Below are 25,444 nucleotides of genomic sequence, written 5' to 3' on the forward strand. Positions count from 1 at the left end.
TTCAGGTTGTTTTTTTTCCAAGTTTTTGCCCTCATGAAGACAACTTCAGAAAATCCATTCCCCGGTCACGAGAATGTACCGTGCTAACTTTCTTTTCCATAGTGGAAACACTTATTTATAGTCATCAAAATAGCGAATAAACAACACATTTGAAACCTGCACGGAGGCAGGACGTGTGTGCGCCGCCCCCTCGCTCTGCCCCGGCTTTGGGGTGGGGATGCCCACCAGGTGCCCTCGGTGTGCCCCGGGCTTTGACCGGGCATCTTTGGGTGGCCCTCTGCCCTGGCAGAGCCACCCGTCTGACCTGGAGCCGTGCGCAGCCCCGTGACCGTCCTCAGAGAAGACTGTCCCCCGCAGCTCTGGGCCCTCTTTGTCTGGGTGGAGGTGGGGCATCCTCGGGGGGCGGGTCTCCCAAGTGCACAGTCTAGTGCGGCCCTGTGTCCTCTGCAGAGACCACCGGCTCCGAAGGAGTCCTGTGGGGGCGGGGGTTTGGGGAACACGGCAGGACCGGGCTGGAGGATGCCTGTGCTTGGCCCTGAGCCAGGCTGCGTGGGGCAGGGCGAGAGGGTGGGGTGGGGAAGGGAAGTGGCTACGGCGTCCATATCACAGCCCGGCCTGCAGGTCAGGCCTGCTCCCTGCTGCCCTTGGAAGGGGATCCCTGGGCCACAGCTCCCTGGGACCCTCTGCCCAGAGAGACACACATCCTGCCCACGCCCCGCACTCACCCCCTACAGACCCAGAGACCCTGAGGGGCAGGGCTAGGACCGCAGTGTGTCCTCAGGACCTCGGGCCACCCGAGGCAGAGGCAGCCGGGTAGAGCCAGGAGGTGTCCGCTTCCTGCCTGCCTGCAGCCCTGGGCCTCCAAGGGGCTGCTCCTCGCCAGGCAGAGGCTATGGCCGGGAGTGGTGGGAGGACACCCACACCATCTCTTCTGTCCAGTAGCTGCCTGGGGCCCCAGGGCCAGGTGGGGTCTCCCAGCCTGAGGGGCTCAGGCACACGGCTGCACAGGGTTCTGGCCACAGAACAGCAGACTCTTCCCCATGGATTCCCACCTGGGGAGGGGCTGAAGGTCTTGGTTTCAGAGCAGCGGACCCAGGCTGGCCCGATCTCACTGTGGTCAGGTCCACCTTAAGTGGCAGCAGCGGGGTCTGGGGGTGGGGTTTCCTGCAAGGGGTGAGCCTGCCTAGGCAGCCTGTCCTAGGCGGGGGCAGGGCACCCCACTCTGTCCGGTGAGGCCTGCAGCCTGGGACAGGAGAGGGCCAGCCGGCCGCGGCTGCCGCCTTCTTGTCCAGCTCAGGGCCTGTGAAGTGGGCAGGGGATAAACCACCAAGTAGCCCTGCCATGTCACGATCCGCCACCCTTGGACATGTCCTGGGGTGGGAGTGGGGGGCGCTCCAGGCAGGAGGGGCCTGGCCCTGCCCTGCAGGAGCTCGGAGGGAAAGATTTGCGCCAAAAGGGCCCCGCGCAGGGCCCGTGGGCCGGACGTGGGGCCTGGCGGCAGCGCGAACCCTGATAAACCAGACCCCAGGTGCGCGGCCCGCCGCAGCACCCCAGGGTCGCGGTTCCTGGCTGGAGTGGCCCGGAGGGGCCCCCCCCCCGGCGGGAGGGTCCGAGCCCGGCCCCGCCCCCAGCGATAGGCGGGGAGGGCGGGCGGGGCGGCGATCGCGAGGAGCCCCGCCTGGCCCCTGGCCCCGCGCCGGTCCACCTTAAGGGGCGCGCTGACATCAGCACGCCGCCGCGCCGCCGCGCCCGCGGGGTGGGATTTCCTCCCGGGCCGCCGCCGCCGCCGGGTCCTGCCCGTCCTGCCGGCCCCGCCCGCCCGGCCCCGGGGAGGGATGCGGCGGCGCGGCACCCAGGATGCCCCGCAGCCCCGGGACGCGCCTCAAACCCGCCAAGTACATCCCGGTGGCCACGGCGGCCGCGCTGCTGGTCGGCTCCAGCACCCTGTTCTTCGTGTTCACGTGAGTCGGCCGCGGCGGGCGCCGGGGCCAGAAGGGGCAGGGCTGCGCGCAGGGCGCTGGACTCGGCCCGGCGGGACTGGACCCCACCGGGGACTGGACAGTGGGCTGGGCCGGGTGGGGGGCACAGGGCTGTGGGCGCCGCGAGCCCCCACCCTGGGCCATGGCTGATGCCAGCCAGGCAGAGCCAGGTGAGTCCTGGGTGTGAGGACCCTGGTATCCTGCAGGCCCCCGCCCCCCCACCCCGGAGTGCCCAGGCAGGCCCCCCTGGGTGCAAGGCGCCCGCCCAGGGCAGCGGAGTGCGTGTGGGTCTGCACGGGGTGTGGCTGCAGCCCTGCCCTCCCTGTGGGCCCAGGAGGGGACGCCGGCCACCCAGGGCCACCACCCCCCCTTGCAAGCAGTGGACAGTGGCTCCCAGGTGCCCTCCTGGCCGTCCGGCCCCAGGCCCCAGCCAAGTTGTTCCCGTGTAGGTGTGGCCTGGCCCAGCTGCCACGTGCCTGCCCCACGGCCACTGCCGACGCTGGCCTGGCAGTGCCCTCCTCTTTCCCTTGACCTCCTCAGGAAGGCCCAATGGTCACGGCCAAAGGACCCAACCAGGCCACACCCAGGGACTCTGGTTCCAGTGGGCACTGGGACCCTTGAGGCAGGGGGCCGGCCGGTCCTGGGCTAGTGCAGACCAGGCGGGTGCTGATGACAAGGTTCCCTCTGCGTTGTCGTGACCCTGCCCCCTGCCCCCCACCCCAGGCACAGGGAGCAGTTGGGAAGCCCGGCTTTAGCCGTGCAGGTCTGCGGCCACCTCCTGCCATGGTTTCCAGACTGGGACATGGCCAGGTGACCGGAGTAACTACCGCTCCAGCCTTTCTGGGGACCTGAGGCTTAGGGTGACTGCAGCCAGCCGGGCACCCTTTCCCCTCGGCAGGGACGCGGGCAGCGGCCCAAGGCTGACCAGGCTGCAGTGGGCGCCTGCAGGCGAGTGGGCCCTGCTGGGCTGGGTGGGCGCCACAGGCTGCCAGGAGCGTGTTTAAAAAAGGCTGTGTGGATGGGCTTATTTCTGGCTTTGGCGAGCAGACGTGTTCTTGTCACTGAGATGCTGCTGGCTGTGGGCAGCGGGCGCAGGCCGAGGGGGGACGTGTCCCGCGGGAGCTTCTGGGGGGCGGGCTCCCTGCTCTGGCCTCTGGGCCCCGGTGGGGTTCCCCGGGAGAGCCTCAGCCCTGCTTCCTCGCAGCCTGGCCTCCGCTCGCTGGTCCTGGTTCCTCACCCCCAAGTGCAATTCAGCTTTAGTCCTTCTGACTTTAAAAGGAATTCGTGTTCTTGGCGAGAACTTGTGAGATGTAAGGGAAAAGTTTAACAAGAAGCTGAGCTTAGCATCATCCCCTCTCCTGCTCAGAGCACCCTGACCCCACCCAAGGAAGGCTTCTTGTCCTGTGGCTTCCCTTGGTTTCAGAAGGTCCCGATGGCCCCATCCCCAGGGGCGAGCGTGCAGGGTCCCTGCCCTGCCTCTGTGCTCAGCGCCCCAGGGCAGCTTGGTGTGGAAGGTGGGGGCGCGGGGGCGCGGGGCGTGTCCAGGTGCAGCGGTCCTCTTGCCTGGGACCCTCCCTGCACCCCCGGGCCGTGCTTCTTGGCCGAGTGACCATCAAGGACCCTGGCCTGCTCTCAGCCCAGCCCTGCTGGGCTCCACCAAGGCCGTGCGGTTCTGCCAGGCCACCCAGGCCCAGTGACGCCGCCTGCAGTGGGCCGTTCCGGGTGGGCAGGGGACCGGGCAGTGCCTTCCTTGGACAGGCCTTGCGTCCCCCTAGCTCTGGTCCCAGGCCCTGCGTGGAGCCAGACCCCCGCTCCGGGGCTCTCCCCACCCTGCCTTGGGCCCCCATGGGATCGGGACTCTGTGTTCTCTGCTTCATGGACTTTGCTGGACACTGGGGCCCCTGGCCCCTTTCTGCGCTCAGGAAATATGAGCTGCCCGTTTGAGGCAGGTCGGTGCGGACAGCAGCTCCTGGTGTGGCTCGGAGTGGGAGCCCAGGCTGAGGGGACTGGGGACCCCTGCTTTGGGCCAGCTTGCTGAGCACCTTGGCTGGCAGGACATTCAGACCTGCCACCAGGAGAGGCTGGGCATGGCGAGCATGCCCAGAGATGGGGTCCCCCCGCTGAGGAAGGGCAGCATGCTACAGGGGAGCTGCCCGGCAGCCCTCCTCCTCCAGGAAGCTTCCCTGGGTTCTCAGAACAGTCCTGTCCCCCTGGGCACCAGAAGGCTCAGTGCCAGGCTGGCTTAGGTGCTGGGTCAGGGGGGTCTGAGAGCCCTAGGCCAGGTCCCTGACCTGCCCCTTCCCACTCCTGGAGCCACCCTGTAGGGTGACAGGGACCTTGTGAGCATCAGAGAGCTGGGGCTGTGGGGCTGGGACCCATGTGGGGGCTGTGCTGTCTTGTCTCTCTGGACCCACTGGGTTCCCCTCTGGATGTCGCACAGAGGGGTAGGCACGATGGACCTGAGTGGTCCCTATGCCCAGTCAGGCCATGAGGCCTGGCCTAGGACCAAGCCAGCCTGCGGTGGGCCCACATAGATGGGCCCGCTGGCAGGGGCTGCAGGGAGAGGTGAGCCCCCTGCCATGACCTGCCACGTGTGGCCTGAGGAGCCCTGGTGCCCTGAGGCACCTTCCTCCTCTGCTCGGGGGTCCGTGGGGTGGGTGCAGGAAGCCAGAGGCCCTCCTGGCCGGACCAGGGCAGAGTGGCCGCCCACCCTCTGGTTCTGGCTGCCCCGTGCTTGAGCTTCATTAGCCGGTGTTAATGAAGAATCCGATTTAAATGAAAACGTCTGAGCTAAAATTTTCCATTCCACATTTGGCCGTGGCTGCTTGCTACTCTGTGGAACCCCCATCCTACTGGGTGGGGCCTCCTGCCGGCCCAGGTGGGGTCACGGGAGGCTCGGGGGGAGGGGGCCGGCCCGGGCCCGCAGCACAGCTTCCGTGGTGGGCGGTGTCCAACCCCAGCTGGCAGGGGGTCCTGGAGCACACCGTTCCCCAGGGGGTTGGGGGGGTTGTCCCGAGGGCCAAGAGGTCCCCCGGGAGCCTGGCGCAGGCTCAGATGCCTGGGCAGTGCCTGCCAGGCCTTGCCCACCTAGCGCATGCTTCCTCACTCCCTCCTCATGCTTGCCTGGCCCACGGGGAGCGGACGAGGGTCCAGAGAGGGCGGGGGTGAGAGTCCACCGGAGGGGGACGTGTCTGCGTCCATGTCTGTGGGTATGGATGTGTCACTGTGTGCATGAGTGTGCTTGTCCGTACACACGTCAGCACACACCCAGCTGTCGTGTTGATCCCGTGTCCTGTGTGCACGAGTGTGCTTGTCCGTACACACGTCAGCACACACCCAGCTGTCGTGTTGATCACGTGTCCTGTGTGCACAAGTGTGCTTGTCCGTACACACGTCAGTGCACACCTGGCTGTCGTGTTGATCCCGTGTCCTGTGTGCACGAGTGTGCTTGTCTGTACACACGTCAGCACACACCCGGCTGTCGTGTTGATCCCGTGTCCTGTGTGCACGAGTGTGCTTGTCCGTACACACGTCAGCGCACACCCGGCTGTCGTGTTGATCACGTGTCCTGTGTGCACGAGTGTGCTTGTCCGTACACACGTCAACGCACACCCGGCTGTCGTGTTGATCACGTGTCCTGTGTGCACGAGTGTGCTTGTCCGTACACACGTCAGTGCACACCTGGCTGTCGTGTTGATCCCGTGTCCTGTGTGCACGAGTGTGCTTGTCCGTACACATGTCAGTGCACACCTGGCTGTCGTGTTGCACTTATCCTGTGTGTGTGCATGCTTATGCAGTGTCCACACACATGTGCCTGTGTGCGTGCTCACAGGGACGTGTGCTCTTTTGTTCTCTCCCCTGCTTAGCTGAATTGGGCCCTGGCAGCACTGGTGACTGAGCCGGTCCCCGTGGGGGACCCAGGCCTGAGACCCCTTTCGGCACGCCCGGGTGGAGGTTGCGAGCGGAAGGACGGGGGCTAGGGTGCAGGGCAGCCCCTGACCCTGTGTTCGAGTTAAGCTTAGGGGGCTAGAGATGGTGAATGGAGGGGGCTCAGGCCCCTGTCAGAAAACCCGTGTCCCCCCAGGCTTGCCCTGCCCTTGCTGAGGCCGCACCGTGCCCTCCCTGGGACGTGCTGCCCATGGGCGCTGTGGGGCGGGTGGTGCCTGTCCGGGGCAGAGGCCATCTGGCAAGGGTGGCTCCGCTGCCTTGCAGCTCTCGCCCTGGTCCTGCTGCCGCTTAGGGCCACGGAGGCTCAGGGAGGACAGGGTGGCATGGGCTGCCGGGGGTGGGGCAACAACCCTGATACCCGCACCCAACAGTGAATTGGGGCTGACAGGTGTGCCACCCTGCTGCACCTTGCGTCCACGTGTCTGTCTGTTCCCGTCCTGGCCCCTTCCTCGGGAGCGGGCTGGCTCCTCCACGGCACCAGTGCAGGAGAGCACATTTCCTTCCACATGGAGGCCACGGCCAGCCGTCTCCAGAAGGCGCGTGGGGAGCCAGTTCTCAGCGCCAGGGCGGGTCTGCAGCACCCACCTGTCCCCGGTCCTGGCCGGGCCTGGCTCTGTCTCATCCACCCCTCTCCATTGGCATCTGGGCCGGTAGCCCCTCCCATCCCGTTGGGCAGAGCACGCCTCTGGGGCCCACCGCCGACCCTCCAAATGGCGTTGGACCAGAGGCCACGAACGTGCACCGAATGCCGCCTGTGTGCCGGGTAGCGCGCAGGGACGGGAGCGGGGAAGGAGTCTGCTCCTGGCCGTGGGCAGGCACGGTGGAGGCGGGCCGACCGCCTGGCACATAGACGCTGTGTCCTTGGGCCGCGTGTCACCTCCACGGCGGGTCCCGGAGAAGAGGAAGGGGTGACGCGCGGCTCCCAGCCCGCCCAGTGTGCTGCCGTGGGAGCAGAGTCTTTAAATAGCCTCTCGCTTTCCACTAAAAATAGAGAAGTTCTACCCGCACGGAGGTGGTTGCTGGGGTGGCAGGGCTGGCAGCTGGCCAAGGCAGGCTTGGGTGCCAGTGTGACCAGTGTTGGCTGGCCAGGGCCGCCCACACGACTCGTTCACGCGTGGCCACAGGGCCTGTCCCTGAGGCCGGTGTCGGGGATCCCAGGGGCTCCTGGCCTCCATGCAGGGCCTGGGTGTGCAGAGCGGACCCACTGGGCGCCCCCTGCTCAGCACAGGAGGGACAGGGAGCCTGGAGCCAGAGGCGCTTCGGGGTAGCCTGGTGGGCAAACTCAGGGAACCGCCAAGGGTGGAGGCAGGGGCCCCTGGGCCACTGCCTGAGGCCAGGCACATCCTCAGAGAGGGCTGCAGGCAGGGCCTGTGAGGGCTAGGAAGACACTCTGGTGCCAGAGTGTCCACCAGGGACATGTGCAAGACCTCCGCAGCGAGCTAGCAGTCTGGGAAGGCTTACTGGAAGAGGGGACAGCCCTGGAGCCCAGTGCGGAGGGGTGATGAGAGATGGTGGAGGGGTGATGAGAGATGGCGAAGGGGTAGGGGCATGTGCCTTCAGAGTCCACAGGGATTCTGTACTGCCCTGCGGAGAGAAAGGTGACAAGCTAAGAAGGGACTGGGGCCGCTGGGGGTCCAGTGGCTGAGGATCTGCCTGCCGATCCGATGCAGGTTGGATGCCTGCTTGGGGAGCTGAGTCCCACCTGCTGCGGAGCAGCTCAGCCTGTGGGTCACAGCTACTGAGCCTGCACACCTCGACAAGGGAGAAGCCCGCACGCCTGGACCCTGCGTGCCGCAGCTGAGGCCTGACACAGCCACAGACAAATACATAAGATAATGAGACAAGGCTGTCTGGGTGCAGATGCACCTAGGCCCAGGCCCTGAGACTGCACTCCAAAGGGGATGGCACGCACCCTCCGCACTGTGCATTTACAGACCAAGGCCGCTCCCCACACCACACCCCAGAACCTCCCTGGAAGCAGGGGCCTGCTGGGCCAGGGACAGGTCTCAGTGAGGCCCAGGGCTGGCCTGAGCTGCCCAGCGGGTCACTGGCCTCTGCCCATCAGACTGCATGCGCAGAGAGGGGCTCTCACCCTCTGTGTCCACCTTTCCCGGGGCAGGGCACCCAGGAAATATCTCCAGCGGGGATGGGAGGACAAGGCTTGGCTCTGGCCAACCCCTCCTGCCCTTCTCTGAGCCTCAGCTTTCTCAACTGGAAGTTGAGTTCCTGGCAGGCGCTCGGGGGTGCCTGGGTGGGAGCTGGCTCTGGTGGCCACCCTGAGCACCGCATGTGTGTGGCCTAAGGCCGCTGCCCCACGTCCCCTCCCCACACACCTGCCACACCCGAGACTGAGCTCTCCCTGCTGTCCGACACAGGTGCCCATGGTTGACACGCGCCGTGTCCCCAGCCGTCCCCGTCTACAATGGCATCCTCTTCCTCTTTGTCCTGGCCAACTTCAGCATGGCTACCTTCATGGACCCTGGCGTCTTCCCCCGAGGTAGGGCCCTGTGCGGGGCGGCTCCCCACTCACTCTCGCTCGAGTGTGAGTGGCTGGACAGGGCAAGCCCGGCCGGGAGCGGACTGGCTGGGGAAGGGCTGGCCTCTCCTGCCAGGATGGTCAATTTCCTGCTGCCCCCCGGCCCACAGCGGATGAGGACGAGGACAAGGAGGACGACTTCCGGGCCCCGCTGTACAAGAACGTGGATGTGCGGGGCATCCAGGTCCGTATGAAGTGGTGCGCCACTTGCCACTTCTACCGCCCGCCTCGGTGCTCCCACTGCAGCGTCTGCGACAACTGCGTGGAGGTGACGCCCCGCCCCCCGCCGCCCCCCCCCCCCCCCCCCGCCTCACCTCTGCTCCACCCCTGGCCCCGCCCCTCCTCTGCACCCCGCCCTGCCCTGGCCCCACCTCTGCTCGTCCCCACCCTACCCCTGACTCCGCCCCACCTCTGCTCGGTCTGGCCCCGCCTCTGCTCCGCCTGCGGTCCGGCCTCCGCCCCACCCCACCCCGTCCCCCACCCGAGTGCTGACGCGCTGTTCCCACCCAGGACTTCGACCACCACTGCCCCTGGGTCAACAACTGCATCGGGCGCCGCAACTACCGCTATTTCTTCCTGTTTCTGCTGTCGCTCAGCGCGCACATGGTGGGCGTCGTCGCCTTCGGGCTGGTCTACGTGCTGAACCACGCGGAGGGGCTGGGCGCCGCCCACACCACCATCACGTATCCTTGGCCTGACCACAAAGGCGGTGTGGGCCGGGGACACATCTCGCGAGGAAGTCGAGGCCCAGAGGGCTGGGGCGGAGCCCGGAAGCCCCCGGGGAGTGGGTCCCCTTTCCTGAGTGGGGTGGTGGGGAGGGCCTGAGCCGTCTAGCCAGAGGCAGCTGCTCCGTCCTCGCCCTTGGCCATTGGCCTTAACGGGCCAGCATGGCCGTCATGTGTGTGGCCGGCCTCTTCTTCATCCCCGTCGTCGGCCTCACGGGCTTCCACGTGGTGCTGGTCACTCGGGGCCGCACCACCAACGAGCAGGTGCAGACCTGGGGGGTGCCACGCATTCTTGACGGATGGGTGTGGGCGGGTCCCCAACCGGCTGAGCGAGGAGCCCGGGCCACACGATGACGTGCAGGAGCATGGTCGGAGCAGGGGCCTGGGGGCCCTTGGCTGATGTGCAGCAGTGCTGGGGGAGGCTCCAGCCCTGGAGCTCCCAGTGGGGTTTGGCACGTAGGGTCTCACCTGCCCTGTACCCCTCCACACCCCCATCGGTGGCCACTGTGGCCACCAGTGAATCAAACTAGAAGTTCCACTGCATGCAGGGACAGGTCCTGGTGACCTAGGTGGGGGACACCCCTGTGCTGACGCTGCCCAACTGACCTCTGAGGAACCCCACTGTCCGTGTTTGTCTTCCCTCCTTGGCTGACCCTGGGTGGCCAGGCTGGCTGAAGGGTTCCATATCCACAGGTGACGGGGAAGTTCCGTGGGGGCGTGAACCCCTTCACCCGCGGCTGCTACGGGAACGTGGAGCACGTGCTGTGCAGCCCCCTGGCGCCCCGGTGAGGCTCTCAGCCTGTCCAATCTGCTCTCGCCTGGCGGGCCCTCCCCTCGGCACGCATTCGAGCAGGGCCGCCCTGGCCACTGACCCTCTGCCCTGGCGCAGGTATGTGGTGGAGCCGCCCCGGCTGCCGCTGGCTGCTCGCCTGAAGCCGCCCTTCCTTCGGCCGGAGCTCCTGGAGCGAGCGCCACCGCTCAAGGTCAAGCTTAGTGACAATGGGCTGAAGGCTGGCCTGGGCCGCAGCAAGGTGGGCGCCCAGGGGTGGGCGGGGGATGGGGAGCTGCGGGAAGCCGCCAGGTTGGCGGGACCACGAAGTAGAAGGAAGAGGACCACCGAGCCGAACAAAGGAAGGGTCAGGGTCCTGGGCGCTAGGATGGAGTTCCCAATAAAGCCCTGCCCCTGGCCGGTACCCTGCACACCACTGACCATATCCCCTTCCAGTCCAAGGGCAGCCTGGACCGGCTGGATGAGAAGCCTTTGGACCTGGGGCCGCCACTGCCCCCTAAGGTGGAGGCTGGCACGTTTGGCAGCGACCTGCAGACCCCGCGCCCGGGCAGTGCTGGTGAGGTGGGAGCACCCGAGTGGAGGGAGGGGCGCCGAGCGATCCCAGCCTGACCGTGGCCCCTCTCCTCCAGAGAGTGCCCTGTCGGCGCAGAGGACCAGCCCCCCGACACCCGCCATGTACAAGTTCCGGCCCGCCTTTCCCACGGGTCCCAAGGCGCCATTCTGCGGGCCGGCGGAGCAGGTGAGGAAGCCTGGCCCCGCCCGGGGTCCCGAGGCCCTGCCCGGGAGGCCCCGCCCCCAGGAGTTCCTACCCGAGGAGGCCCCGCCCCCGCGAGGCCCTCGGGAAGACCCCTTCTGGGTCACAGAGGGTTAGCGTGCCGTCTGGGGCAGGGTGTCCTGGTCCTTTTGGCCTTGGCCTGCCTGCCTACTGCCTCGGCTGTTCCCCGGGCCACTGTGGGCGCTGTCCCCGGAAGCACTGTGTGCAGGGCGCCTGGAATTTCACGTTAGTCACTGCCTGAGGCCTTCAGGGCCCCCGCGCGAAGGCTTCAGAGGAATTTGAGATTGTTTGAGGAAGCACATTTATTCTCTGCGTTCACATGGGTCGGTAGGCGGCCTGAGCAGAGGACAAGAGCCCTGAGGTCCCCGGGCTGCATGCTTTCTTCATGGCCACTGGAGGGCAGGCCTGTGATGGGCCAGCACGCCCGGATCCCCAGGGAGCTCCCCCAGGACTGATGGCCTGCCTGGCCAGGGTCCGGTGGCCCTTAGAATGGTCGCCTCCTTCTTGGGGTTGTCCTGGATCCTACAGAGGGTCTGGCTGGTTGTCCATGTGCCCTGAGGCCACCCACACTGCCGTGCCCACCCTGGGCTCTTCCCTCCAGGGGCAAGGGGACTGCAGTCTTCTGGGAGCAGCTCGTCGCTGCACCTGTCGCCACTTGATGGCAGCTTCCCAGAGGGCACAGGGCATCTGGCAGGGCCTGGGGTGAGCAGACATGGATGTGCCTTCTCTCCCTGCAGGTCACGGGAACCGACTCCCTGACGCTGGGGGAGGACAGCATCCACAGCCTGGACTTTGCGTCCGAGCCCAGCCTGGACCTGCCTGACTACCCGCCCCTCAGCGCGGCTGACACCTTCTCAGGCGCTCTGCGCTCCCTGAGCCTCAAGGCGGCCAGTCGGCGGGGCGGGGACCACGTGGCCCTGCAGCCCCTGCGCTCCGAGGGTGGGCCCCCCACGCCCCACCGCAGCCTCTTTGCCCCCCATGCGCTGCCCAACCGCAATGGCAGCCTGTCCTACGATAGCCTGCTGAACCCCGGCTCCCCTGGGGGCCACGCCTGCCCGGCCCACCCTGCAGCTGGCGCTCCCGGCTACCGTTCGCCCTACCTGCACGCGGGGGCTCCAGGTGACCCGCCACGGCCGCCGCCCCGCAGCTTCAGCCCGGTGCTGGGCCCACGGCCGCGGGAGCCCTCGCCGGTGCGCTACGACAACCTATCCCGGACCATCATGGCCTCCATCCAGGAGCGCAAGGACAGGGAGGAGCGGGAGCGGCTGCTGCGCTCTCAGGCCGACTCACTCTTCGGCGACTCGGGAGTCTATGACACGCCCAGCTCCTACAGCCTGCAGCAGGCCGGCGTGCTGTCCGAGGGCCCACGCGGCCCCGGGCTGCGCTGCGGCTCCCGGGATGACCTGGTGGCCGGGCCTGGCTTCGGGGGCGCCCGCAACCCCGCTCTGCAGACCTCGTTGTCCTCGTTGTCCAGCGCGGTGAGCCGGGCACCACGGACCTCCTCTTCCTCCCTGCAGACAGACCTGGCCAGTAGCGGTGGCCCAGGGGCCCGTCCCTCCAGCGGCCCACACAGGTCGCCGGCGCACCAGGTGCCCCCGTCCCCACCTGGCACCCCCTGCTCACCCTCCTATGCCGGCCCCAAGGCCGTCGCCTTCATCCATGCGGACCTCCCGGAACCGCCGCCCTCGCTGGCTGTGCAGAGGTGGGTGCTGGAGTGTGGCTGGCCACCGGGCACGGGGCAGGGGTCTGCGGGGCTCTTGGCTGGGAGGCTGCCCAGGAGGCCTGAGGCTACCCTGGGGGGTGGGCCTCACCCGGCCTGGAGGCTCCTGCTGGCCAGCGTAAGGGTCACCGGCTCCAAGGACGCCCTGGACACCCTGGGGTGGGGGCAGGTGATTTTGCACCTTGAGCCAACAGCCCGCACCCTTCCCGGGCTGACAAACCCAGCGCTTGGGGCATCCTGGGTCTTTCTAGAGATGGTCAACTGCCCGAGTTCAGAAGGCCAAGTCAGGGTGATGTCATCCTGCAGCGGGATATGCACTCTGGGCACCATGGTCCTGGCCGTCCAGGGCCTTCCCTGCTCAGAGACGGGCAAAGGGAGGCTCGGGCGGGGGTGGAGGCAGGCTGGGTGACAGGCCCAGCGGGCGGCAAGGTCCATGCTATTGGTCAGTGCCCAGTGGCTGCAGGGCTGAAGGGCAGCCCCTCTCTTTCCTCAGAGGGAGCAAGGAGGAGGTCAGAGGGTGACTGTGGGCTCCCCAGCTCAGGGCGCCAGGACACGGATGCACTGGCCAGGGTCCACCTGGCCTCCCTGTGCTCTTGGTCTGTGCTGAGCAGCCTGGGAAGGAAGGGATGGTGGCTGTTCTGACAGATGTCTGTTCTCCACCCCCCGCCCCCCATCTCCACGTGGGACTGTCTAGCTCAGAGGCAGAGGCTGCCCAGGGTTCCGTCTGTCTGTGTCCTCTGTCCGTTGCCTCCGCTGGCCGTGTTCTGCCGTGTACCCGTGTTCACAGTGTGCGTGTGTCTGCTTGTTTCGATGCAGGGACCACCCTCAGCTGAAGACCCCCCCAAGTAAGCTTAATGGGCAGTCCCCGGGTCTGACCCGCTTGGGGCCGGCCCCTGGCCCCCCGGGGCCCTCCGCCAGCCCCGCCCGGCACACGCTGGTTAAGAAGGTGTCCGGCGTGGGTGGGACCACATACGAGATCTCGGTGTGAGGACCGACTGCCCCCGTCGCCGAGCACCATGGGAACCACGACCCCCCGCGGCCACCCCTCCCAGCTTCTCTGCCCCTGGCGCGGATGCCTCGGCGAGGAAAGCCATGCCTCCGTGGCCCGTCCCTCGTCCTCGGCCGCCCGTCCACACCTGCTCACCAGGTGTTGCGGGGCCGCGGGCCATGGGGCTGCAGGGCCTGCGTGTTGGTGGTTCTGCTCCCGTGAGCTGGGGCGGCGAGAGGCATGGAGCGCACCTGTGCCCCTGAGGTTGTCACCCGGCCGGCCCCACCCGCTTCCCTTCTGCGTGGGTTCCCGTGGCCCAGAGACGGGGAGAGAGGCCTGAGCCCCTGGTCGAGGGCCCCGCTGCCCGGCTGCCCCTACCCCTTGCCTTTCAGGGACCTGCTGCAAGCTTGTAGCTTGGCATGGCCAGCTCTCCCACAGGGAGCATGGGCCCAGCCCACAGGCACCCAGCTATTCTGACAGACAGGTGGACAGACGGACAGACAGCCAGCTGTGGGTGGGGTCCTGGCTCCATGTGTCTCGTCTCACCCCCGCTGGTGGGCGCATTCCCACGTCTGTGCTCTGAGCTGCCATGCTGCGTCCCACGTGTCAACGCTCAGGCCCCTGCCGTCCCCCTCCCCTGCCCCGCCTGGAAACACGCTTTAATTGAAGCCTTAACCTCTGCTTTACGCTCTTGTGGGAGGCAACGGGGGCTGGGGGAGCAGACAGGAGGCCCAATGCCGCCCCTGGGGGCCCAGGCCACCCCGAGCCCCCTCCCTGCAAACTGGAGACCCCCACCCAAGGCACGCAAAGCCCAGGCCCCGCTGGAGCCTGGGGCCCACGTGGGAAGCACATCGGGAGGGCTTGGAGTTTCATCTGGTGCCAGGGACCCGAGAGTAAGCACACGGCAGCGTCCGCTTGCATTGTGTCTGTTCTATGTTTTTATATCTACATCGATATATCTATAATTTTATTAAAAAAAGAAAAAGAGTCACTTGGGTCCTTTCCTTGAGCAAGACCAGGGCTCCTGGTGGGGCAGAGGGGTCAGGCCGCGGGAGAGGGGGTGGCAGCCTGTCCGGGCCTGGCTGCTCTGTGTGGGCGCTCCTGAACTGGTGCCAGGCTGGAGGCCGGGCAGGGGTGTGTGGCCTCCCATGTCTGTGTCACCCTGGAAGTAACAGGGTGTTGGGGGAGCTGGGCTGAGCCGCCCCGGGGCCCCTGAGCAGGGGGTGCCTGTGGCTGGGATGTTGGGCAGCTGGACCGGTCCCTGCGCCCCTCCTCAGACGCACGGTGGGCAGGGTGAAGGGAATCCACAGCCTTTCGGGGACTGGAGGCCCGGGGGTAGGGCCTGGTCCGCTGACCTCCGCCTTTCTGCTTCTCTCTCACTGGACGCTGCGACCCGCAGGGGCTGGATCGGCACCTGCAGCCGTGGATGGGGGCGGCGCGGCCAGCCCTGGGCGCCCCCTGGCCTGCACCTGTGCCACTTCGGCCTCCCAGAGGACCGCCCTCCGCTGCGGGCCCCCTGGAGCCCAGCCCCAGGGGCGCCTCCCCGGGGGGCTGTGTGCCGGCTGCACTTGGCTGCCTCCAGCCTCTTCCCCAGCCTCTCGGGGCCCGAGCGGGGCACCAAGTAGGCCACTCTGGGGCCCCGGAGGGCCGGGCTGCTGTGGACCCTAGGGGCCCCAGGGCCTCCGTTCCACCAGCCACAGCTTGACTTGACCCCCAGCCTGCCAGGGCCCGTGACCCTGCGCCCTCCCGGCTCAGGAGGCCCCCGCCCGCCGCAGAGGGTCAGACCCCCCAGGCGGGGGCCCCCGAGCTGCAGGGGCCACCACAGCCTTCTGGGCTGTCGCTGCCCCCATACCCGGCCCCCTGCCTGACCAAGCACTTTACGCCAACTCCCCTCCTTCCCAGGGAGCCCGGCCTCTGTGGGCTGGGCCGGGCCAGGTGGGGGTCTCAGGCAGCCCCTGCAGGTCTCTGCACTGCCGCCTCCCCCTGCACCCTGCACATGAACGGATGCCTTAAGCTCCTGCAGCAGCCAGCCAGAGGAGACCCCAGCCCGCCAGCCCTGCCCCGACGGTCTTCCTTCCTTCTCTGCACACCTGGGGTACTCAGAGGGCCCCGCCATCCCCAGCCCTGCAGCCCCCAGCCAGCTGGGCCCCCTGACGCCCCCAGGGGCGGGGTGGGGCCCTGGCCAGCCCGCCTCTCTTGCCAGCAGAGCTGTTTCTCCCACGTGGGGACGAGCAGCCACAAATCTGGTCTCTTGTTCTAAAAGGTATTCCCTCGCCCCAGTTTAATGCAGTAAATAAAATCTTTGGTGTTTTACCTCCATGGTTCTGTCCACCATCGTGGTGCCCCTGTCCTTCAAGCCTGGACTGGACAGGCTTGGGGTTGGGGAGGTAAACAGGAATGGGGGGGAGGGCGCTGGGTGGTGGCTGGGCAGGTGTGGGAGGCGGGTGGTAGGCCAGACAGGCATGCGGGTTGTTTGGGTTCAGCAGCACCTGTGGGACAGAACCTGCTCCCCGAGGTCCGCCCTCCTGGGGATGAGGCCTGGGGAGCTCACTTTCACTGGGGCTCCCTCCCCCCTCCTGGTGACAAGGGGGCTGCGGAGAGGCTACCCCCGCAGCAGGTGGGTGAGGGGTGCCAGAGAGGGGCGCCACCCCGGGGACCCTCGCTGCAAGATCAGCCCGGGAAGGCGTCACAGGCTCCAGCAGCGCCAGCCTCGGTAATCCATGGAAACAAGCACACAGGCCCAGAGTCACGACTATATGTCCGGCCGCAGGCCCGGCCCTCAGGACAGCCCCCGCCCCCTCCCTTCTCCAGGCCTCCGGGCGGGGACGGTGCGCTGCAGTGCCGTGGACGGGGGCCGGCGCGGCCGCTGGGCGCTGGGGGCCGCGCCGGCCTGCTGGCTTCCTCCTCGCTGGGGCCGCTGGGCCTCCGGCCTAGAAGGGCAGGAAGCCATCCACCTCGAGGCGCAGGAACGGGCCCAACAGGGCCCGCAGCTTCCAGACAGCGGCGCGGCTCAGCAGGGGCGGCACCATCCCTTCGAAGGGCGCGGGGTCGACCACGTACACGTAGGCGGCGGTGCAGGCCAACAGAGCGCCCAGCAGCAGCCTCAGGGCCAGCAGCCTGCGGGCGGCGGTGGTCAGGGGGCGGGGCGCCCGGGGACGGGCCCTGGGCACTGGGCTCGGTCCCTGCGCAGGCTGGGCCACCTACCAGAGCTGGCCTCTGAGGCCCTCGGAGCATCCCAGCTGCAGCCGCGCTTTCTGCGGAGGAGGGGCCGAGCCGGTGAGGTCAGGGCAGGCCTGCTCACCCGCCTCCTTCCCGGCTGCCCGAGCGCGGCTTCCGGGAGGGTGGGGGAGGGGGTGGGGGCTTACCCCTCTACATGCCATCTTCTGGTCCTTCCTGGCCTGGGTGCGACACTGGGCCCGTTCCCTGGGGGGCGGGGGTGCTGCAGTCAGCACCATAGGTATACCCCCTCCTCAGCCCTCACCACTGCCCTGGCGCTGGGGAACTGGGGACCCGTCAGGGACGGGTGCACCGCACCCTGACCCAGACACTACCTCAGCTCAGCCAGCCCCCGCCCCCGGGCCTCCAGCCCCCACATCACCCCAGGATCTCCAGCTGGATGTCCTCCATCTGGTCCAGCACGCCCCTGATGTCCTTCTTGAGGTTCTGGGGGCCAGAGAGGGTAAAGTGGGGGTTCTGCTCGCCCTCCCCTTCCCCGCCTGCTCATCCTCTGGGCTTCGCGCCTCTGGGGACCTACCAGAAGCCCGGTGGCCTGGTTGTTGAGGGCCATGTGTACTTCAGCCACGCCGTCCCACACCTGGTGGGAGGGGCGAGGCTGGGTCACGCCCTCAGGATGGAGCAGGACCCGTGCTGGACGCCTCTCTCCACAGGTGGAGCCCCCGCCCGGCGCCCCCACCCACCCCTGCAGGTGGCACCTCGGTGATAGCCATTTTCTTCCTCTCAAAGGACAGTCGGATCTGCTGCAGCTCGTTCTGGGGAGGGGGCGCAGTGTGGGCCGAGGTAGGGCTGGAGGGTGGTCGGCTCCCTCTCCATCACGCCCCGCTCCACCCCCCGGGCCCACCAGGGACTGCGGCACGGACTCCTCCTCCTCTCCGGCCCCGGTCCCCACCCCCACCCCGCCCCGCCCCGGCCCCGCCCCGGCCCGACCACCCCGCTCCTGGACACGCCCCCTGGATCACCTGGGACTGAAGCAGGAACGAGTGCCTGGCCCCGCCCCATCCAGACCCCGCCCCATGCGGGCCACGCCCCCGCCCTGCCCCCTGGGCCCACGGCCCACCAGGGACTGCAGCACGAACTCCTCCCCACCTCCGCGGCCTGGCCCCGCCCCCGGCTCCGCTCCCCGGATCACCTGGGACTGATGCAGGAACGACTCCCTGGCTCCTCCCCATCCCGACCCCGCCCTCCAAGGCCCCGCCCCCGGGCCCACCTGGGGCTGCAGCACGGACTCCTCGCTCCCCCCACCGCCCCGTCCCCTCCCCTCCCAGCCCTGGCCCCGCCTTATCCCGTCCCCTCCCCTCCCCCCGCTCCCCGGCCCACCTGGGACTGCTGCACGAAGGACTCCTCGCCCCTGCACAGCTCCTGCCGCAGCAGTTGCAGAGGGGCCCTGTCCTCCAAGGGCTGGGCGCAGGCCTGCTCAGGGGGCTGCGGAGGAGCCTCCGGCTCAGCCCCAAGGCCATCGGCAGCGCCCGTGGTCATGGACTGCTTGGGAGTGGGGTGGGGGGAGCGCATGGAGCCACAAGGCGCTCCACAGTGCCACCCGCAGTCCTGCCGGGGCCGTGCCCCGCCCCGCACTCACCCAGGCCAGGGCCGTGCAGCTCGAGTGCTCGGGGCACAAGGGCAGGAACTGCTGCCCCGGCCCCAGGAGGGCCCCCAGCTGCTCCCGCAGATCCTGGTTCTGCCTCTTCTGGGGTGGGGCACAGAGATGGGGAGATGGGGACAGCCGTGTCTGGGGTGGGGCTGGGGGGAGGGCGTGGGCCTGGCGGGGTCAGGGCGCGGGGTCTGGTGGGGCCCGGGTGTGGGGCATGGGGTCTGGCAGGGCTGGGGCATGGGGTCTGGCAGGTCCTCGGTGTGCTGGGGTCTGATGGGGCCGGGGCGCAAGGTCTGGCGGGGCACGGTTGTGGGGCGTGGGGTCTGGCAGGGCCGGGGCCCAGTGCTCACCAGACTCTGGTTCTCCTGCTCCAGCTGGAGGAAGGACGGCTCTGCGGGCCCCAGGGGAATACCCTGGAGCTGGGGGGGGTCTGCCCTGGGTGAGGCCGAGGCCCCTGTGCCCGGGATCAGGGGTGGGCACGGGCAGGGCCGGGGCCCTGAGCTGGGCCCTGCCACCTGCCGGGAAGCCCTTTGCTCTTGCTCGTGGCTGGAGTGCAGGGCCCAGCCCCACCCTAGCCTGGTGTCCATCTGTCCTTGTCTCATCCTTGCCGGGTCTTGCGGCCTCTGTCGCTGCAGCTCGCCGTCCTCGCTTGTGATGAAGTTCCCGGGTACCTCGCCCCCGACCCTGGGCCCCCCACCCCCTGTCCCCAGGGCTGAGAAAGGCCTGGCAGTCTCCATCAAGTGGGTGGGGCTGAGAGGCGCCATGCAGGGCCACCTGGTGAACCCCGGGCAGGGTGGGTCCAGGCACCCCCCGTGGCTGCCCGGAGCTGGGGGCTGGGGGCACTGGGGGTGGGTGTGGCCACAGGGTCCCAGGGTTTTTGGCCCCTCCATTCCTCCCTGTGACCCCTTCCTGACCCCAGGTCCAGGCTTTGGCCTGGCCTGTCCTACCACCCTCTTACTAAGGGAGCTCTGGGTGTCATGGCTCAGAGGCACCTCAGGGGCGACAGTCACAAAGGCCTGGGCAGGACCAGGGAGGTCATAATGGGCTGGGGCTGTGGCTGGAGCAGGGCTGACCGGGCCCCTCCCACCACGTCCCATCAGCTACTTTCTTAAACTACAGCAGGTCCTGCAGCCGTGAGCTAAAAGCAAAGTCAAACAGCAGCAGGAGTCCAATGTGGCCCTGTCCCACCCGAGAGCCCCAAGGCTGAGGCCTTCCTGGAGGCAGTGGCCATGCCTCTCTCCACCCAGAAGAGATCATCCCACAGCCTGACCTTTTCACCTGTGAATCTCCAAGGTTTTTTTTTTTTTTTTTTTAAGTCATTTATTGAACATTCAGTGGTCCCACAAGGACTGTTATCCAAGGTTGAGTCACCAACTCATGGCCATGGCCTGTTCAGTGGCTGGACTCTGGTCCAGCTTTTCGCCACTTCAGGGGTCTTTTCAGGGACTGAGCGACAGCTGGATCCGGCACCCCACCCTCCCCTCCCCTCCTAACAGCATCATGCGGTGTCCCGCTCTCTGTCCCACTGCACCCCCGCCCTCCACGGCACCCCCACTCCTGGAGCCCCCAGCTCACAGCCCGCTATTTCAGTTTCCTCCCTCGCTTCACAGAAGCACATCCGCAAGCAGCTTCCTCAGAAAGGAGGGCTGGCGGAAGCCTGAGTGCCCGTGTGGGGGACACAGCTGCAGACCCCGGCCGTCCCTGCGTCCTTGACCCTCGGCAACGTGACCCTGGGCTCTGGGCTAGCTTGAGCCCGGGGGGCCTGCTTGGGCCTGTGGGCTCTTACCAGGAGGTCTGAACAATGCTTGTGTGTCGGGCGGTGACTTTCTCGCTGCTCTCTGGATCCTCTGTGACCTTGCTCTCAGATTCCAGGTCACGGGGAAGGGGGGGCTCTGGTCATCCGATGGGTCCCCAGCTCCTGGAAGGGATTGACAAGCCCAGCGAGACCACAGAGACCCACCCGGAAGGGCCAGCCAAGTGGTCCAGGCCCGGCTGACGGGTGTTTGCTTTAGCCTTGGTGTGGGGAGCTAGATCAGGAGAGCCCTGGGGATCAGCTGGCAGCTCCCTCTGACCTCAGGCTGCTTGCCTGTGAGGCTGGGCCGGTCAGACGGTGTTTCCTGGTAGCTCAGGCCCTTCCCCATGGGAGACCCTGCTATAACGTTCCAGGACGTCTCCATTGTTCTCTGCCTCTCCCTAGTCTTTTCTTAGAGCTTCCTGTTCTCCTTTAGAGACAAAGTGAATTTGGGGCGGGAGGGGAGCTTTCACTTCCTGCTGCTTCTGCTTCAGGATCTTCTGTTTGGAAGGCTTTCCTGCCAGGAATGGTTAAGGGCTCTGCTACTCCCCATTAGCAGCCGGGGAGTTCTCTGGGCAGACGTCTGGAGGGGGCCAGCCTGGGGAGTTGCCTGTGGGTCCCCTGCCACCTGCTGACTCTCGCACGTGCTGGGTGGCCCCCTGAGCCGCCCCCTAGCCAGCTCGGGTCAGCAGCCCTGCCTTGTCCACACCCAGGTGCGGTCAGCCCCCGCTTCCTGTCTGAAGAAGTCCGCCAATACCCCTCGTCTGCTGGTGGTCTGGCGCCCCCGCTGAGTGCGGAGCACCCACAGAGGAGGGGCACACACTGCCCACAGGCTGTGCCCAGTTGGACGCACGTGGCCTGGCCCCGGCAGGCTGCTCTGTGTTTCTGGGGGTGCATCTGGGCACTAGCAACAGGCTCTGCTGGGAGGGGCCGGGAAAGACGGGCCAGGAGCCCAACTCAGGCCCCCATGGCCTCCTGAGCCCACTCCCCGCTGGAGAAGATGGCACCCGCGGGGTGAGGTGGGGCACCGTCCCATCAGGAGCCAGCAGGTGCTGGGGAATGTTCAATGTGGGGGAGAGGAGCTCCTCGTGGAGACGGGGCCCCTGTACTGACAGCAAAGACACCCCGGGAACTATTGGCGGCGGCCTCACGTCTCACCTGGGCCCCCAGGGTGGTCTGTAGGAGGGGGTGCCTGGGACGCCCAATGGCACCGGAGCCTCCCCCAACTGCCTGGAACCCGCTCCTGGACGCAGCCTGTGCCTCGCTGTGCCCTGCCCGGGAAGCTTGGTGGTGGCTCCGAACCCTGAAGATCCCACACCCTGAACCCTTCCTCGCCCCGTCCCTGTGGCCCTTGCAGTGTGGCCCTGAGCCTAGGCGTGGCCCAGGGGGTGGCAGGCTCTCAGAGGGAACCCCAGCTATGAAGGCATTTCCACAGACAGACCATGGGGTCGCAGAGTTGGACATGACCGAGCACACGTGTGCGCACACACACATGCCCACGGCAGAGCGCCCTGCAAATCTCACTAGCGTGGGGGTGCCCCCACACACCCAAATCGAGTCCAGGCCCCAGGAGGCTCAGTAGGGGTTGGGGGTGAGTCCCTGTGGCCGAGTTCTGTGCCGCAGCGGGAAGCTGGGCCAGCTCGAGCGTCACGGGGAGACGCGGCCCTTGTTACCAGGCAGCGTGCCTCCCTGGACGCCAGTTGCCATGGCGGCCGCTCCCTGCCCAAGGTGCTGTGACGCCCGGGGGCCTCGGGGAGCCTGGTCCTGCGAACACGGCTGGGCCGCGAGGGAGCGGCCTGGAGGCCACATACCTCCTGCCCGGCCTGGCTTCCTTGTGGCCCCAATGTCCAGGGCCCCAGGCTTGCTTCCCAAGTGGGTCAACAGGCCCGGGGCACGTGGGGCTCGGGGCCCCTGGGCCAGCCACAGCCTTCAGGGGAAACCCCCTCCTCGCACCCCCAAGGCAGGCCCCTGACACGGACCCACCCCCTCCTCAGACGCTCGGGCCTGCAGGCTTCCTGGGGCAGCCCCAGGCTGGGGACCCCCCCCTCTCTGGGCCTTCAGGCTACTCCCAGGGCCTGGGGGTCCGAGTCTGTGATGGACACCGCTGGCCCAAGGCTGGGCCTCGTGGACTCCAAGGCTGGTCTGGTGCCCTCCTGGGGCGCAAGGGAGTGGCCAGACCCGTAGCCAGGAGGATGGGTCCACCAGGAGTGGCTGAGTGAGGGGGGCAGCCTGTGGACTGACTGGCCCAAACTAGGGCCAGCGCACTGCAGGGGAGTGGACACCAGCCACTGCCTGCTGGGGGCCCCCGCCCCGCCCTGGCCTGATGGACAGGGAGTAGGCCGGGCCAGGCCCTGGGAGTGGGGTGCAGCTGAAGGGCGAGCAGATGCCTGTGGGGTCCTCCCACGGTGGGTCCGTCTCAGAGGCCGCAGCTGGGGGTCAGGCATGCCTGCTCACAGTGGGTGACCGAGCGGCTCGCCGGGTGTGCGCTGGGCAGCCCACCCCTCTTCCCTCCCTCGGAGCCCCTCTGGACAGCTGCTGTGCATTTTTTATTTTAGAATCAGAAGAGAGAATACGAGTGTCAAGGAAAATCCTCGCCGCGGGGCACCGTCAGCAGGGTGCTGAGGGCTGCAGGCTGGGGGGCGGCCATGCTGAGGCCCCACGCAAGACGGGTGGACAGAACCTGCCCAGAGACCCCCGAGGGGGTCCCTGCCAGCTGGGCTCACACCTGCCCACGGTAAGCTAGCCCACAGTGAGCCCGGGAAGCCAGCCCAGCCAGCTGAAACTGGGGTCACCTCCTGAGACCCTTCCTGGGGCCAGAGTCCAGGACACATGGGCACCATGCTCTCCACCCTGCCCCTGGCCCGCGCTCGCTGGGAGAGGGGTTGGGGGGCACATGGGCCCATCCCTGCCCCTGGGGAGTGGACGTGGAGGGGTGAGTGAGACCCAGAGTCAGGTGGGGGGCAGAGACCGCGTGGCCGCGGCTCCTTGGCTCTGAAGGGCAGTCCATCCTCTCTAGGCCAGCCAGGCGTAGGTCCCGGAATTCACCACCAGATGGCCACACAAGCCCACAGAAGGGCTGCAGGCTCGAGGACCCTGAGGCCCGGCGGGTGATCCCTGCTTGCGTCTGCCAGTGCGGGGGAGAAAGCCTTCCACAGCTGGACCTGTGCTCCCGTGGGGGTCTGACCACGTCCTACCAGAGCCTCCCCGGGGTTCACCCTGGGGCTCATCCCCCCTCCTTTAGCCCCTCGCCTGCTTCCTGCCTGGGGTGCGGGTGCCTGGGGTGGGGCTCCCAACCCCATTCCGCTGGGGTGTGGACCCTCCGGCAGCCCTGAGCTGGCCCCAGGCTGCCCGGTTGTCAGTGGGCACACAGCTGGCGGGGATCCCAGTTCCAGCCTCTGAGGCCCAGGTGCTGGGAGGTGAGAGCCTATCTCGGGGCGGGGTAGGCCGGTGTCCAGGACTCCCCGTGGGCCAGGGTGGGCAGGAGGCGGTCGCCTGCAGGGTCTCCAAGGTGCCTGGGAGGCTAGGCAGGCAGCCAGGAGCCCCTGAGGCGGCAGTGGGGTGCATGGGGGGCACTCTGTGCCGAGCGCCCGCCGCCCTGGGCCTGGGGTGGGGCCCCTGGACCACGGGCACAGCCACTGCTTTTGGGTGACCTCGCGGTGCTGCCATGGAAACAAGCCTGGAACCACCTGTAGCCCACACACCCGGCCTCATCCTTCTCAGAACCGGTCAGGCAGACACACCCGGTGTTGGTGTGTGTGCTGGGCACGGAGCCTGGGGCTGCTCAGGGCAGGCTCTCTGGATGTGGGACTGGGCCCCAAGGCCCACACCTCTCAGCCCTGGGGCCCAACCCTTGCTCCGTGGAGCCAGGCTGTGTCCTGGTGAGGTGGGGTTTTGGGGCGCAGCACCAATCGCTGGTCGGGGGTGAAGTGGACCATCGTGGCTCTGGGGTGGGCCTCAGAAGTCAGGGAAGTGGGCAGGGCCTGGGCGTGGCGGGGCTCCCAGGGTGGCAGCTGCAGGCTGGGAACAGCTAAGGCTCCCGTGCTGATCTGGGGGTGTGCCCCTCCCCAGGGAGCAGGGACCAACACTCAGCCAGCCAGCCACCCACCCAGTCACCCACCCACTCAGCCAGCCACCCAGCCAGCCACCACGCAGCCACAAGAGGCACTTACCTTACCCACAAGCCCACCAGCCCCACCAGCCCACCAGCTCATGACCATTCCAACACTGGTCACCTCTCCAGCCTCCCTGCTGGCATTGACCTGAGATGCCCCAGGACCCTTGTGTGCCCAACCTGGCCTGCTGGGCAGTTGGCTCCTGGGGGCAGGTGGTCAGCAGGAGGGGGCAGGTAGGGAGCCCCCATTCCCCCTGGCCAGGCCTGCTCTCTGCGGCCCTCCCTGACCCACCCTGACCCTGCTCCCTCCAACCACTGATGGCTTTCCAGCAGGGGGGACCCCTGCCCCCTCGCCCCACCGGGAGATAGCACGGGGCCCACATCAGTGACAGGGGGTAGGCTCACCCCTGGCGGAGGCTCCGTGGGGCCCCTGCTGTGTGCAGGGAGCTGTTCATTTACCCCAGGAACTGGGCACAAGTTATAAAAATGATAATTTCTTGGAGATTCAATTACATGTTTTCATTGTTATCCTTGGTAATCAAGGAAACGACTTTTAAAGAGAGTCTGGGATGATGGAAGTCTAGGGTGGGGGGTGGGCAGGGCGGAGCTGCACCCACGGTGGGCCCACGTGGGGCCCCGCCAGCCTGGTGGCGGCTGGGGAGACCCAGAGCAGCTGAGGACACCCCCGGTCTGCCCAGCACCCGGGCGGCCATGTCTGGCTCCCAGGGCCCCTATGGAAACCGAAGGGGCTCCTTGTGGGGCTCGGGTCTGATTCTCCCTGAGTGACGTCTCAGCTTTAAATAACATCCCCAGGATTAACGGCGCTGGCAGCCCATGGCTCCAGGTGATTGGAAAAGGGTTTTATGGCCCCTCGGGTGAAATTGAACCTGCTCTGGCCGTGTGTTTCCAAGATGAGATTTTCCTCCCTGGTGAAGGCGTCACGTTTCACGCTAATTACTGCGGGCAGGGGCTCTCTGCTGCTCATCAGCCATGCTGCCTGGGGTCGGGGCTAGGGTCTCTGCCAGCCCCCAAATCTTGGCACTCCCTGGTGCTAGTTTTGGGGAGGTGACCTCACTCAGCCAGGGGCAGGAGGGGTGGAGGGAGGCCCCAGATCGCGGGTGGGGGGCCTGGCCCCCTCCCGCCAGGCCCGCGAGGTGGCCCCACCGGCCCACAGGGGCCCTGACAGCAGGGGCTGGTGCCCAGTGTCCCGCAGTGGACTTCTCCTGGAGTGATCACCTTCCTTTCACTTGCAGTA

The 25,444-nt window shown here is 67.5% G+C and overlaps 2 protein-coding genes across 3 annotated transcripts; one reads left to right on the forward strand and one right to left on the reverse strand.

The window, feature by feature from the left end:
- The first annotated feature begins 1,785 nt into the window (after positions 1–1,785).
- On the forward strand, positions 1,786–15,755 carry ZDHHC8 (zinc finger DHHC-type palmitoyltransferase 8). 2 transcript variants are annotated; one of them, XM_055550191.1, is made up of 11 exons: positions 1,786–1,961; positions 8,303–8,424; positions 8,574–8,731; positions 8,974–9,146; positions 9,350–9,452; positions 9,882–9,973; positions 10,078–10,219; positions 10,414–10,534; positions 10,608–10,717; positions 11,491–12,455; positions 14,861–15,755. In XM_055550191.1, the coding sequence occupies exons 1-11, from the start codon at positions 1,858–1,860 to the stop codon at positions 15,084–15,086; spliced, it is 2,316 nt and encodes a 771-aa protein (XP_055406166.1). In that variant the 5' UTR covers positions 1,786–1,857; the 3' UTR covers positions 15,087–15,755. The 2 variants fall into 2 exon arrangements, with proteins under 2 accessions (XP_055406166.1, XP_055406167.1); XM_055550192.1 differs by lacking the exon at positions 14,861–15,755 and adding an exon at positions 13,290–13,587.
- Positions 15,311–19,741, reverse strand: CCDC188 (coiled-coil domain containing 188). Its single transcript, XM_055550193.1, has 9 exons — positions 18,637–19,741; positions 18,275–18,382; positions 18,016–18,177; positions 17,394–17,450; positions 17,216–17,275; positions 17,060–17,124; positions 16,827–16,884; positions 16,666–16,715; positions 15,311–16,578 (listed from the first exon to the last, which is right to left on the reverse strand). Exons 1-9 carry the CDS (start codon positions 19,381–19,383, stop codon positions 16,392–16,394), a joined length of 1,494 nt encoding a protein of 497 aa, XP_055406168.1. The 5' UTR covers positions 19,384–19,741; the 3' UTR covers positions 15,311–16,391.
- Between the last annotated feature and the right edge of the window lie 5,703 nt (positions 19,742–25,444).

The sequence above is a fragment of the Bubalus kerabau genome, chromosome 16 (assembly GCF_029407905.1).
Source record: "Bubalus kerabau isolate K-KA32 ecotype Philippines breed swamp buffalo chromosome 16, PCC_UOA_SB_1v2, whole genome shotgun sequence".
NCBI lineage: Eukaryota > Metazoa > Chordata > Mammalia > Artiodactyla > Bovidae > Bubalus > Bubalus kerabau.

What these genes read in the sequence shown, in the direction of transcription:
- ZDHHC8 (XM_055550191.1), top strand. Translation starts at nt 1,858, where the DNA reads ATGCCCCGCAGCCCCGGGACGCGCCTCAAACCCGCCAAGTACATCCCG. An exon ending in ACCCTGTTCTTCGTGTTCAC is followed by an intron (nt 1,962 to 8,302) that starts GTGAGTCGGCCG and finishes TGTCCGACACAG; the next exon opens with GTGCCCATGGTTGACACGCG. An exon ending in GCCGCACCACCAACGAGCAG is followed by an intron (nt 9,453 to 9,881) that starts GTGCAGACCTGG and finishes CCATATCCACAG; the next exon opens with GTGACGGGGAAGTTCCGTGG.
- CCDC188 (XM_055550193.1), bottom strand. Translation starts at nt 19,383, where the DNA reads ATGGGACGTGGTGGGAGGGGCCCGGTCAGCCCTGCTCCAGCCACAGCC. An exon ending in CCTTCGTGCAGCAGTCCCAG is followed by an intron (nt 17,451 to 18,015) that starts GTGGGCCGGGGA and finishes CCCCCTCCCCAG; the next exon opens with AACGAGCTGCAGCAGATCCG. An exon ending in ACCAGGCCACCGGGCTTCTG is followed by an intron (nt 17,125 to 17,215) that starts GTAGGTCCCCAG and finishes TCTGGCCCCCAG; the next exon opens with AACCTCAAGAAGGACATCAG.